This window comes from Carassius carassius, chromosome 4, assembly GCF_963082965.1.
Source record: "Carassius carassius chromosome 4, fCarCar2.1, whole genome shotgun sequence".
In the NCBI taxonomy this organism is placed as follows: Eukaryota; Metazoa; Chordata; class Actinopteri; order Cypriniformes; family Cyprinidae; genus Carassius; species Carassius carassius.
In genome coordinates this window covers 36,445,270-36,457,936 of record NC_081758.1, presented here as the reverse complement: position 1 = coordinate 36,457,936, position 12,667 = coordinate 36,445,270, and the positions used below count along the sequence as shown (strand labels likewise).

At 35.3% G+C, this 12,667-nt stretch overlaps 1 protein-coding gene across 1 annotated transcript in view; it reads right to left on the bottom strand.

The window, feature by feature from the left end:
* Positions 1-9,200, bottom strand: part of piwil2 (piwi-like RNA-mediated gene silencing 2) — a 34,324-nt gene extending 25,124 nt beyond the window's left edge. Inside the window, exons 1-7 of the mRNA XM_059548670.1 lie at positions 8,709-9,200; positions 7,738-7,834; positions 2,947-3,058; positions 2,292-2,492; positions 1,555-1,665; positions 1,076-1,193; positions 865-989 (exon numbers count right to left, since the gene is read on the bottom strand). Coding sequence (XP_059404653.1) covers positions 865-989; positions 1,076-1,193; positions 1,555-1,665; positions 2,292-2,492; positions 2,947-3,058; positions 7,738-7,834; positions 8,709-9,149 — 1,205 coding nt within the window. The 5' untranslated portion in view covers positions 9,150-9,200. The remainder of the gene's footprint in view (positions 1-864; positions 990-1,075; positions 1,194-1,554; positions 1,666-2,291; positions 2,493-2,946; positions 3,059-7,737; positions 7,835-8,708) is intronic.
* Positions 9,201-12,667: the final 3,467 nt, after the last annotated feature.

The following is a 12,667-nucleotide window of genomic DNA, read 5'->3' as shown; positions in this document are numbered from 1 at the left end:
ATGTTTCACAGTGACAGCTGCATTATTACTTGCTGCTTTATTATTATGCTGTTGCAGAATTCAGATATACACTACAGTTCACAAGTTTAGGTTTTTTTTCTTTAAATCAATTCATACTTTTATTCAGCAAGGATGCATTAAATTGAGCAAATGTGACAGAAGAAAAAAAAAGACTTTCTATTAATAAAAGAATCCTGAAAAACACCTGTATTTAACATTGACAATAATAAGTTAATAAAAAAATGATTGAGAACCAAATCAGCAGATTGGAATGATCTCTGAAGGATCACATCGCACTGAAGACTGAAGTAATGGATACTTCAAATTCAGCTTAAAATATTTGTATTTTTAATAATGTTAAAATAGCAAAGTTATTTTTAATTGCAATACTTCACAAAATTACTTTTGACTATTTTTGATCAAATAAATGCAGCCTTGGCGAGCATAAAATACTTCTTTTCAAAAACAAAGGACAAAATCGTACCAACAACCGGTGTTGTAAATGAAATCCATTTTAAATTACTCATCTTGATGTAACAACGTAGTACACACTCTCATCCAATGCAAAATATTCTTCTCATGGTTCTAATGTCTAAACTATTTCTGACTCACCTGTTTTTGCAGTTCAGTTTCCATGAATGTGCTGGATGAATGAGGAAAGTTATTGTGAACATTACATTATGTCTACGTAATACATCAGACTCTTATTTCAAACCATAAATGAGGTCATACATTAATGAAAGAGCACGTGTTTTCTCTCAGGAGGAGGACATTTCAAACCATGAAAGAGAAAAACAGGAAGAACAAATTACAAACACATCTGACCTCTGGTGTTTTATTATATTATACATAGAGAATACACACCTCCTTAGGACCACGTTGTAAAACGGGATACATAGATCAGAGCTGGGTGGCAAAATCTTTGTCAGCTCGGTCTTGATGTCGATCTCTTGGTTGTCGGTTTTTCTCTCAGCTTTAAGATGAACAACCTGTTACGCAGCAATGCCAAGGTAATTTGGGGTTATTAGGCGTGTTTAAAGTTAAAGTCACAACAACATCTAAAATGCACACAAACCTCTTCTAGACGTTTGGGCAGATACAGGATGGATCCGTCAAAAGCTACCACCTCTCCTGTAGTAGGCCGATGTTCCTTCATCATACCAAAACGCATACCGAGAGACTCAACGTTCGGGCTGAAATTCAATAGCTGATGATTAATGCCATTAATCACGTTTTCTCAAAAAAAAAAAAAAAAAAAGGACGCTGCTAATAATAATTCTTCAATCAATACTGGTTACTTACTATATAAGACATGAAATTACCATCTACTTTATTCAGACAGGCAGCGGCAAACATCAAATTCCCATTTAAAAATGCAAATGAAGAAGTGCATCAATTTATCTTCATACTTCGCTGGCCATTATTGATCTTCTTGAACAATCAATACTAGATAGCATTAGCTCTGAACAATGCATGAGTTAATGCCTAAAGTTTGTTTTTGTAACTGTAATGTTAACTTGTTTTAAACAATACGGTACAGATAAAAAGACTCACGTAAAAGTAACATGGTACTGAAACACAGCTTCATTTTTGCAACAGATGGGGATGTAGTTTGACCCGATGGATACTGGACTGCCTTTTGTTCCAATTTTCTGCAGAGGCTCCCTGTAGGAACACATTGTAGAAGAGAAACATTAGTCTCTAACAACTTGCTGGATTGATTGGTTAATAAGAACAGCACCAATGAAATAAATCATTTGCGATTTAGGCAGAATTGGGTTATAACTCAACAATGTTACAACGTATATAATATACACTGTAGTTTAAAAGGTGCGGGGGTCAGTAAGTCGCGCGTTAACCAAGGATACATTTATTTGATCAAAAATACAGTTAAAAACAGTAATATTGTAAAATATCGTGATTTTACATAACTTCTATGTAGTTTAATGTATTTTAAAATGTAATTTATTCCTGTGATTGCAAAGCTTAACTTTCAGCATCATTACTCCAGTCTTCAGTGTCACAAGTTCCTTCAGAAATCATTTTGATACGCTAATTTGGTGCTCAAGAAACATTTATTATGATTAAGTTTATTTAAAACAGGTGTGCTGCTTAATATTTTCAGGAAACTGTGATACAATTTGTTCTTTTTTCAGTAGAACAGCATTTCTTAAAAAGAAACTTGCTTAAAATTATACAAATACAGGACAGGACACAATTATATTTCTTAAAAAAAAACTTGCTTAAAATTATACAAATACAGGACAAGAAATCACTGAAAGAATTCATACTTCACTGTCTCAATTTTCACTTCAACTTTAGGGGGTGTTCCTGGAGGAACCGGGGCATCTTCAGAGATGGAGGCAGCGGATGACAGGGAGAGTGGGGCAGCAATAGGAGACACAGGACTTGATGGGCCAATCGGTCCACGACCTACACTCATATGAGGCAATGCTGCTCTGCCAACACCAACAAATCCTCTGCCCAGGAAACTGCAACCACAAAAGCAAAACTTTGATTACATTTACATTTATTTACCATTACATACTGACTTACACTTTAGGAATACAACAAGCGATTTATCATAAGATGGCAATAAACACAAGTAGTACCCGTTATACAAGGTCTCAGTCTAATCAGCATTTTGATGCATTTCAGTAATCATCCTTTAAAGGGATAGTTCACCCAAAAACCCAAAAATCTGACAGCATTTAGTATCACTCATAAAATTCCAAACCTGTATGACTTTTTCATTTGTGAAGCAAAAAAAACAGATTTGAATTGTTGTTCACTTAGTCTTGCAAAATGAAGTAAATCATGCAGGTTTGGAATGGCATAAGGTGAATCTTTTTTTTTTATTTCATTATTTTTGTGGTGAACTATTACTTAATGTTTTCCACGTGCAAATAAAAGATGCAGAAAATTAGCAAATCCAAGAAACATCACCTGATGGATTCTTCCAAGCGAGATTCTGCTCTTTCTGGAGTCAGAGCGGCTGCCCCAATGATGGTCGGCTTAGGCCGTAAATCTGCCCCCAAATCACCTGCTGCCCCCCGTCCTGAATTAGGACAGGAAAACAACATCCAGTACAGACAAATAACAAGAGCCATATTCAGAGAAATGCTGCTTTCAGAGTTCAAACTTAGACAACATGCTTCTTCATTAACTGAACTGCAGAAGATCATATGAATACTAATTATGGAGAGGAAGACCTGAAGAATAAAACTACATCCAACTGTACTGATAGGTCTCTATGATTATGACTTTATCAAATCATTATATGGGCTAGAGACTGTAAACATCATACCACAAAAAGACTGTGGTTTAATAATGAAGTCTGCATCTTCTGCCACAGTTTTGTTAAAGGGTTAGTTAACCCAAAAATGACAATTAAGCTGCGTTTTACTCAACTCCGAGGCATCCTATGTGTACATGACTTTCTTGTATCAGACGAATCCAGTCTGAGTTATATAAAAATTGCCTTTGATCTTTCAAACTCTATCATAGCAGTCAGCGAGTGTTGCATTCCTTCAGTCCAAAAGAAGTTAAATAAAAAGCGCGCTTCCTTTTTTTTTTTTTTTTTTTTTAAGTGTCTCACATGGCTCCAGGGGATGAACAAAGGCCTCCTGTAGCGACTTGATGCATTTTTGTTAGAAAAATATCCATATTCGAAACGTAATAATCACTTTAATCTAGTGTGCGCCAACAGTTGTACACACATGCAGTTCCGGGAGCATAACTGTTTACAGGATCAAAATAAGCAGGCCAAAATAAAAGTTTTATGTAACCTGAAAGCATAATGGAAATATATTATTGCACAGTAGAGTGTACTTCTCAAAGTAATAAGAATAATGTTATAGTTTACTGAAAGCTATATCACACAATTTTTCATTCATTTTTAAGCACTAAACCTTTGTTGAGCAGCACCGATTGCAAAAATAATAATAATAATAATAATTTTAAAAGATTAACTGTGTAGAGATTCATTTAATAATTACATAATCAATTAAATGTAATCAATGACACCAAGACATACGGATTGTCTGTATAAACACACTTGACAATAAAGCTTTTTCCAATTATGATTCTAAATCATAAAATAGAGTGCAAAGTTAAAAAATACATCACAGAAATTCTGTAAAAATAAAACATTTCATAGGGACATCTTGTTAAAATTTTAACACATTTTTACTGAATTTAGCCAATAAAAATGAATCTAGAAATAAAAAATAAAAGGGAATTTGAAATAAAACAGATTTCATTATTCTCTAACTGACACAATTCCAAAGAGGTAACTAGGGTTGGGAATTGTTAGAAATTTTCCGGTTCCGATTCCAGTTCTGGTTCCACCTAATGGTTCCGGTTCTTATTCCGGTTCCATTAAAATCATTAAACAATTATTAAGAAATAGTGGTAAGGAAAAATGCACAATACTCAACTACTCAATGCTCAATACTGTTTATTACTTACTGTCAACTTAAAGGTTGGCAATGTCAAAATGCAACATATATTACAGTGTACAGATCTTCATAAGTAGGGTTGGGTATTTTTAGAAATTTTCTGGTTCGGCTTCTGGTTTCATTTAAATGAACTATGTTTTTTACTATTTTACCTTCACTGAATGTAGCGTTGCTAGAAGGTAGTAAGTAATGTTGAGTAATGCTAGTCCATCAATCAGCATGTGTTTCAAAGTTGATGTTTTTTACACTATCAATGACGTTTTGCTTTTCAAGCAGGAATAAGCTTGTTGGCCAAATAGTCCCTTGAGGGCTGAGACACTTGTTAATTTCCCTTAATTAATGAAATATAAATGGTTAAACTTAAACATGTATACACACTCTCCATAAAGTCCCTATTTTACAAATAATAATGCAGTCAGGAGATGGTGCGATGCAATGAGTGGTTTCCACATTTCCACATTAAACATTTAAAATGCATTAAAATAAATATGTTCTATCACTTTGTTTATCACTCTTGAAATGACCTGTACACTAAATAATGTAACCCTCATACTTGCATAACAATAGCAGTCTATTTATTTAGTGGTCCAAGTTGAAGCCAGTATGTATATTAATGACAATATGGGACAAATATGCTTGATATGCTTCATGCGTGCATGAACTGTGTTCCAATTGTTCATTGCTCCCTACTCCCTGAGCAGGGGAAATCTGTTGAAGTTTACCTCACTTCGAAACATTCATTCACTGATTTGTGCTGTGCAGTGTCTTTAAACATGGACAACTGTGACATCATATACCTCTGTAAATCAATACAATTTAAATTCACGTCTTGCACACTTCAATGCACTTTGATTGGAACATATAGCTACGTTCGCTTCGAACTGGAATCATGGCTGAATATTATGGAAGTAAAATAATGACTTATGTCTTTGAAACAAAAAAGCATGCTGAATAGCACTATCTGAAAAAATAATGCATTGAATTAACAGTACTTGCATTTTAATGCCTTGTATTTCCAGGGCTTGCATCTTTAGGTCCTGAAATTTAATATAGTTGTTCGTTTAAGCTGTGAATAATTAAATTAAAAATATTTCACACACTTTTTCATAATTGAAAAATCAATAATTCATATTCACGTTCCAGAATTCACTTCCAAAATATTAAATCTGTTAAAAAATACGATGTATAATATTCAACAGGCAAATTTCGATCCATTTTATTTCACTTTCCAAATTCGCTTCCACAAAATCAGTGGTTAAAATTCGGCAGATAATTTGCAGATAATTTGCAGCATTCAAAGAATATTATAATGCTGTTTTACCCTTACTTGGTAACAGCAAAGATGTTGAAATAAACATACGCACAATCAGCTTTTCCACATGCCCCGATAATCAAAACTTCTGCTTAGCGCTTGCTTAATTTCTGCAGATCAGTTTTTGTAACTGTATTACTTAATCCACCTGTTGCTTTGGCCTTATTTAACAGCCGCTTGCACCACCTGTTGGTGAGCGACTGACAGCAGGTGGAGATCATGCCTCTGTGCTCTACTGCTATTCCTGCAGCTCCCGGATGTGAAAGGGCGAATTATCTGCCGAATTTTAACCACTGAATTTGTGGAAGCGAATTTGGAAAGTGAAATAAAATGGACCGAAATTTGCCTGTCGAATATTATACATCGTATTTTTTAACCGATTTAATATTTTGGAAGTGAATTCTGTAACGTGAATATGAATTATTGATTTTTTAATTATGAAAAGGTGTGTGAAATATTTTGAATGGAAATATTCACAGCTTAAATGAACAACTATATAAAATTTCAGGACCTAACAATGCAAGCCCTGGAAATTCAAGGCATTAAAATGCAAGTACTGTTAATGCAATGCATTATTTTTTTAGTTAGTGCTATTCAGCATGCTTTTTTGTTTCAAAGACATAAGTCATTATTTTACTTCCATAGAATATCCTGTGATGTCCACTTCGCAGGGCACTTATGTTCGAATAGAACAAATGTCTGAAGCGCTAAGAGAACCGTTCAAAATGTGCAGAGCAGTGGGGAGCGGGGACTGCAATTGAGAACCACTGCTTTACGGGAAACGCCGAATATTCAGAACACCGGCGCAAGGCTGCTCACAGCGCTTGGTCACGTGTTGCTCCAGAACCGTTTTCGGAACCGAGACTTAGAAATTGCTCACGGTTCCGGTTCTTTTCGGTTCCCATCCCTAGAGGTAACTATAATGAAATGTCAACATACACTACATTCTCTAAAAGATTACAACAGCATCCTCTCCACTTATGTCATAAATGTCAAGTGACTTATCTGTAGTGTAATTAGGTTCAGAACTTTTTTTAGTACTTTTTTTGGTACTGACATTAATATTGTTATCTGACAACGTGTCAAATATATCAAGTGGGGACAGTTGTTGATTGGTAAATGTTGGTTAAGACAGTTGATCAATTCTAGAACAGTACATTTCATCAGAAACACTGTGACAATGAGCCATAGGGTGTTATAGTGCTGGAAAACGTTGAAAGTCTTATCTTAAAATGTCATGTTTGTGTTGAGAAAAAATATATATATATTTTTAAGCCAGTCAGTTTGCTGTCAAGTGCATCCAGAAAAAAACAGAGGTTCCTCAAGAGTTGTGCGTAAGACAAAGAAAGGTCACTGATTCAGATGACAAGGACCATTTCAAGTGCTATTTAAGTCCTTACACATAAAAAGCTCTTAAATACAAGATTACTGGGCTTACTTTTATCATTTGTATTTACATTGCAGATTAAGTTTGTTTTCATTATTACTTGACCTTCAGCAGTAAATTGCACATCTAAGTTTTGACTATTCAACTTTGTCGGCATTTCCAAGGAAACAAGAATGATGGCGCACAATTTAATGCCCACTCCAATCAACCTAGTGCTGACATGAATAATAAAACAGGTATGAGTTTGATTAAAGTTTGAGTTTAAATAGAAAGTTCAAAAGAACAGCATTTATATGGGGAAAAAAGTAATTACAGTCACTTTTGATTAATTTAATGCACCCTTGCAGAATAGAAATAATAATATATATATAAAAAACAATAATGGGAAATAAACAAATATAAAAAGGATAAAAACGTGATGCCAAGCTCTCCTTTTTGGAATTTGGAGTGACTGGTCATGTCAAAAAGAGAGTGAGTAAATGATGACTGGACTTCATATTTTTGTGAATTATTAATTTAAAGACATACATACACAATGTAACAAAAATAAAGCTTTTCACTTTTTTTCTTGCTCATACCAAGAGGTGTAGCTCCTCTGTCCCATGTCTTTCCTGGCTCAATGCCCAGGCCCCTGAACATGGATACCAGCGATGACCCCGGCCCAGGAGCATCAACCTAAAAGAAAGCCATGCCTCAAACAATGCATAAATCTATTGCGAATTCAAATGTGTTAATCTGGAACTAGTACAACAATAAACACTTACTTCCTGAAATTTGGTGACTTAAATATTCATTTGGAACCATTTTATGAAATAACCATTCATTGAAATAAAATCTAAATCGTGATATGGCTGAGTGTGATTGTCAAATCATAAACGCAGCAATTTAATTAAATAAATATATGCACTGCGTGTTTCAGACTGAAGCATGGCACTGTGTTCTTCTATGTGAGCCGGTAATAATCCGCTGGCATCTCAGAGTAGCTTGGTTCACAGATATTGTGAATAGAGTAATAATAGCCATTAACTGTCTTAAATAATAATAACAGAAACCACATAGATTGCAATTTATTGTTTTACAGCTTTAAGAATATATTTCCCAACTGTGTGACTGAGTGTGTGTGTCCTTAATGATACTGAAAAAAAAAATCTGCAGTTTGTTTGCTTTAAAAGTTAGCTGGCTAGTTAATATTAAAATAATAATAATACAGCCATACAAGTTGTGATATAATATCAATTATTATTTTTCTTTTACATGCTGTGTTTATACTTTACAGTGAAATATTATAACAGTAATACTTATTATTTAGTTTTTGTTTAGGATCTTTTATATTTTTATTTTGTATTAAGAATAACATTATTTCACAGCCATATTGATATATAGTGACAACATTCTGGCCAAACTGTGCAGCCCTACAAACAATCACAGAAACCCTAAATCACATTTTAAATTGCAATCCTAATTTTTATAATAAAAAAAAAAAAAAAAAAAAATACAATTTGATTTATTTTTCTAAAATGGCACAGCCCTAACCTTGTCTTCTACTTACCTTGGCAACCGTTGGTGTCACCTGTGCTTGCAGTTCGGGTATCTTTTCCCTTGCCTCTAATTTTCCGATGTCTGGGATAGGTACTGGTCCCACAGCAGCCCCTCTCCCTATCCCGACAGTGGGATCCAGAGATGGCAGCAAAAAACCTCGGGCTCTTCCAAAACCTCCCTCTTCTATCGGTAATCGCACTCCTCTAGGAATGCCTACCGGAAGCTCACTTACAGACTGAGTTATTCCTCTCCCAAACCGCACAGGAATTTCTCCAGGTACGCCTAAGGCTCTACCTCGTCCAAGAAGAGGTTCATCCTTAGGCAGAACGAGACCTCTGGCCCGTCCCAATGGGGGCTGGTCTGGTGGCTGACCCTGATCTTCTGCTGACACCATCCATGGTAAGCGGGTGACCCCTGGGGGACCAGGATGGGGTGGTCGTTTTGGATCCATTTCCTCCTTTGTTGCACTGCAATGCAACAGACAAAAACCAAAGCAAAGAGATCAATGAAGGTTTTCTTGACAAGTCTATCTATAACATTGTCAAAGCACTGCAGAGCCTTAAAGCATTAAATCATTAAAGTAAATCTCACTGCAATCTTTCCTAGCACATGCATGAGTTAATCTAAACTACGCAACAAAATCAATCAATTAACGGGTCACTGTACAAGATTTCTGCCAAATAATGCGCATGTAAACACAAGAAAAAAAAACATGCTTTAGTGTTTTGAATGACTGTTTATGTCTGATGTAAAGTATTGCACATTTATACATGATATGATGGGGGTGTTTACCCCTTTCCGGTATCAACTTGCTACCAGCTAATTTATGTTTTAGAACATTTTTTGTCCAGTTGTTAAAAAAAAACGCGGTTACATGGATGATTTGAGTGGAGAAATCTATTGCTTGTCATAGATAGGCTTTACATTAGTACACCCAAAATATCATTTTAATATTATGTAATCAAGGCTAATGATATTTTTGCAAACATTTAGTCAGATATTCAAGTTCGTCATCTCAATCGACATGAGCACGTGCATGCATGACAAGCGTCTATAAAACAATAGCTCGATTAATTTTCATTTTTAAAATTAAATGACACTTTAAGATGGCTATGGGAAGATTTAGTGTATTTAGTACTTTTTTGGCTGTCAAGTTTAATCCGCAAAAACAGCGCGCGCATTCAAATTGATCAGATTATTCACAGAATGACGAACGCAGTAACAAAACAATTCTTTTCGATTATTCCAGAAACAAATCAGTTTGACGTGTGCGTAAAGTCGTAAAAATGGATGTAAATGTACCTGCAACTGTAGTAAATTCTTCTGTGAGACGATGAACCGTTCGCTCCAAGAGCCAGATATTTTAGACTGAATTGAACAAATACTGATTCAGTAGTGTTGATTCGCGATTTGTGACTCAGTCAAACCAATTCATGAATCAATCGACTGGAAACACGAGTTCTTATACAGTCTATGGTTATAACTCAAATAAAACATGTTTAAAAATATATATATATACATGTTTTGGCATTTACTCCCCCCCCCCCCAAACATTAGAAAAATGAAGAAAAATAATCCTTATTAAGATTTTATTTTTATCTGTATACAGTATTGTGTCATTAAAATAAAGCAAAATTATGTATATTAAACAATACATCTTTATTTTCTCTTCTATATCTGATAAAAAGTTGACAAAAAAAGAGATTTTTATTTGAAAATCAACCATGTACAAATTATATGAGAAAAACACTCAATACCTTTTCTCCCTCTCTCTATCCCGCTAAAGATTGTTGGATATGTCTGATATTGTCAGATATTTTTAAAACCAAAGGGCGATGTCATGGACAAACTGCCCAATTTAGCATCTCTGAAAGCCCAGGATGTCCTCTTTGTGACATACTAAAGCAGAGACATGTGTGGTCTGAAATGTATAACATACAAAAGTCCTCTACAGAGTACAAAATTCAACTGCTGTGCCCAGGAGGTTTAATAAAAATGAAAAGGCAAAGCATTAACCCCCTCATGCTTGGTGTCCTCTAATGAGGACAGTTCCATAACATTGTGAAGCTAAATTCAGAAAATAAGTAAAAATTGATTTGGTTTTGAATGCAAGCTTCGACAAGATTTTAATTAATAAGAACAAACCTGGATTTGCATGAAATGTTTCAAAAGTCAACAGAAAACTTCAGTTGAAAAGAAAAATAGCATAAGTAATTGTCTATTTTGAATAGTGAAGTAAGTATTCACCCCTTTTCCCTCAAACCTTTGCTGCATGAGAATTCTTTTCTAGCCACAACCGAACAAAGTTCACCATGTCAAGGCAAGAAATATTTTTAGAAAACAGATGATGCTGCAGTTTTATATGTGGCATTCTTTAGAGATACTGTATTCTGTTTGTTTCACCATGCAGGAGAGAGATAACTAACAGATAAACTACAACTCTGATTTATCTGGTGCTGTTTTCCATATATGTTATTGTTAAACTTATAGACTCAGTATATCTATGGATCCAGTGAAGTGAATGGGTGCCATTAAAATGGGAGTCTAAGCAGCCACAACAGCAACAACTACAATAACCCACAAGTAATCCACACAACTCCAGTCCACAAATGAATGTCCTGTGAAGAGAAAAGATGTTTATAAGAAACAAATTCATCAAGTCATTTTTAACTTTAAACCATAGCTTCCAGTTAAATTACAAATCCTCTATCCATACTATTGCTGAATCAAGTGAGAAATATGCACAGACCAATCCCTTTACAAGTGTAAACAGTTAAAAACAAACATGTCCATTGAAATTTGATGTAAGAGGACAACCAGGAGAAAGCTTTATTATGGTTGCAGGCTGGTATTTTGGCCATAGTTATTTAAAGCATGGGTTCCCAGTCACATTCCTGTAGCCCCACCAACACTGCATGTTTTCCCTGTCTCCTTAATCAAGCACACCTGATTCAGATCATCAGCTCATTAGTAGACTCTGAAATGGGTGTGTCAGACAAAGGAGAGATGCAAAATGTGCAATGTTGGGGGGCACCAGGAACGAGGTTGGGTAACCCTGCTTTGATGTTCAAATTCCTGAATGATGGATTTGTTTCTTATAATCAAGCAGCTTTTCAAGCATGCCCCAGCTGCTGGACAGTGACGAAGAAGATGATGATAGTGACTTTAGCCACATCAGCCTGGGAACATGCTGTTCTGTGCAATTATCTGCTTCATTACAGATTCATTTTTCATGCCACTTAATTCCATGAGGTTGAGTGCTCACCATTCACAGACAGGATGTCTTTTATTTTTTGTCTCACTAGCTGTCAACATTCAAGAGATTTTGATTGTTCAAATTTTCAGGGCTTTTGTTCTCTTAGAGCTCTGCATGGTGTTCTGGCAAGTCTAAAATTATAAGCATTTTCAGATGGCGGTTTATCCAAAGTGACTTAAACTTATATCTTGACAATTTCCCCTGAAGCAACCTGGGTTTAAGAGCCTTTCTGTAAGTGGTCATGAATCACCCCTTGCAGGGTTTGAACCAACACCCTTTTTGTTCACCAACCTAGATCTTTCACCTCAAGGCTACAATAAAAGAGTGTTGTAAGCTATTTCTTATACTGAATAAGAACACCCCCTCAATCTGTAAAACCCCGCCCCAAGAGACGTGGTGAGCAAACATGTAAACACGTGGTAAACCAAAGCAAAATTGCCTTTTCCTTATTATTATTATTATTATCATGATGATGCTAATTATTAGGACTATTATTATTGTTTTACAAGCCTAATCATGCGACCTCCACTGTCTGCACTCCCATTTGATATTGCTGCATTTGTTCCTGTGGATCAGTGGTAGAGCATTGCGTTAACAGCGATAAAGGTCGGGGGCTCGATTCCAGGCTGTCGATTCACAGGGAACACACATATACTTGTTAAATAAATACACACACACACACACACACACACACACACACACACACACACACA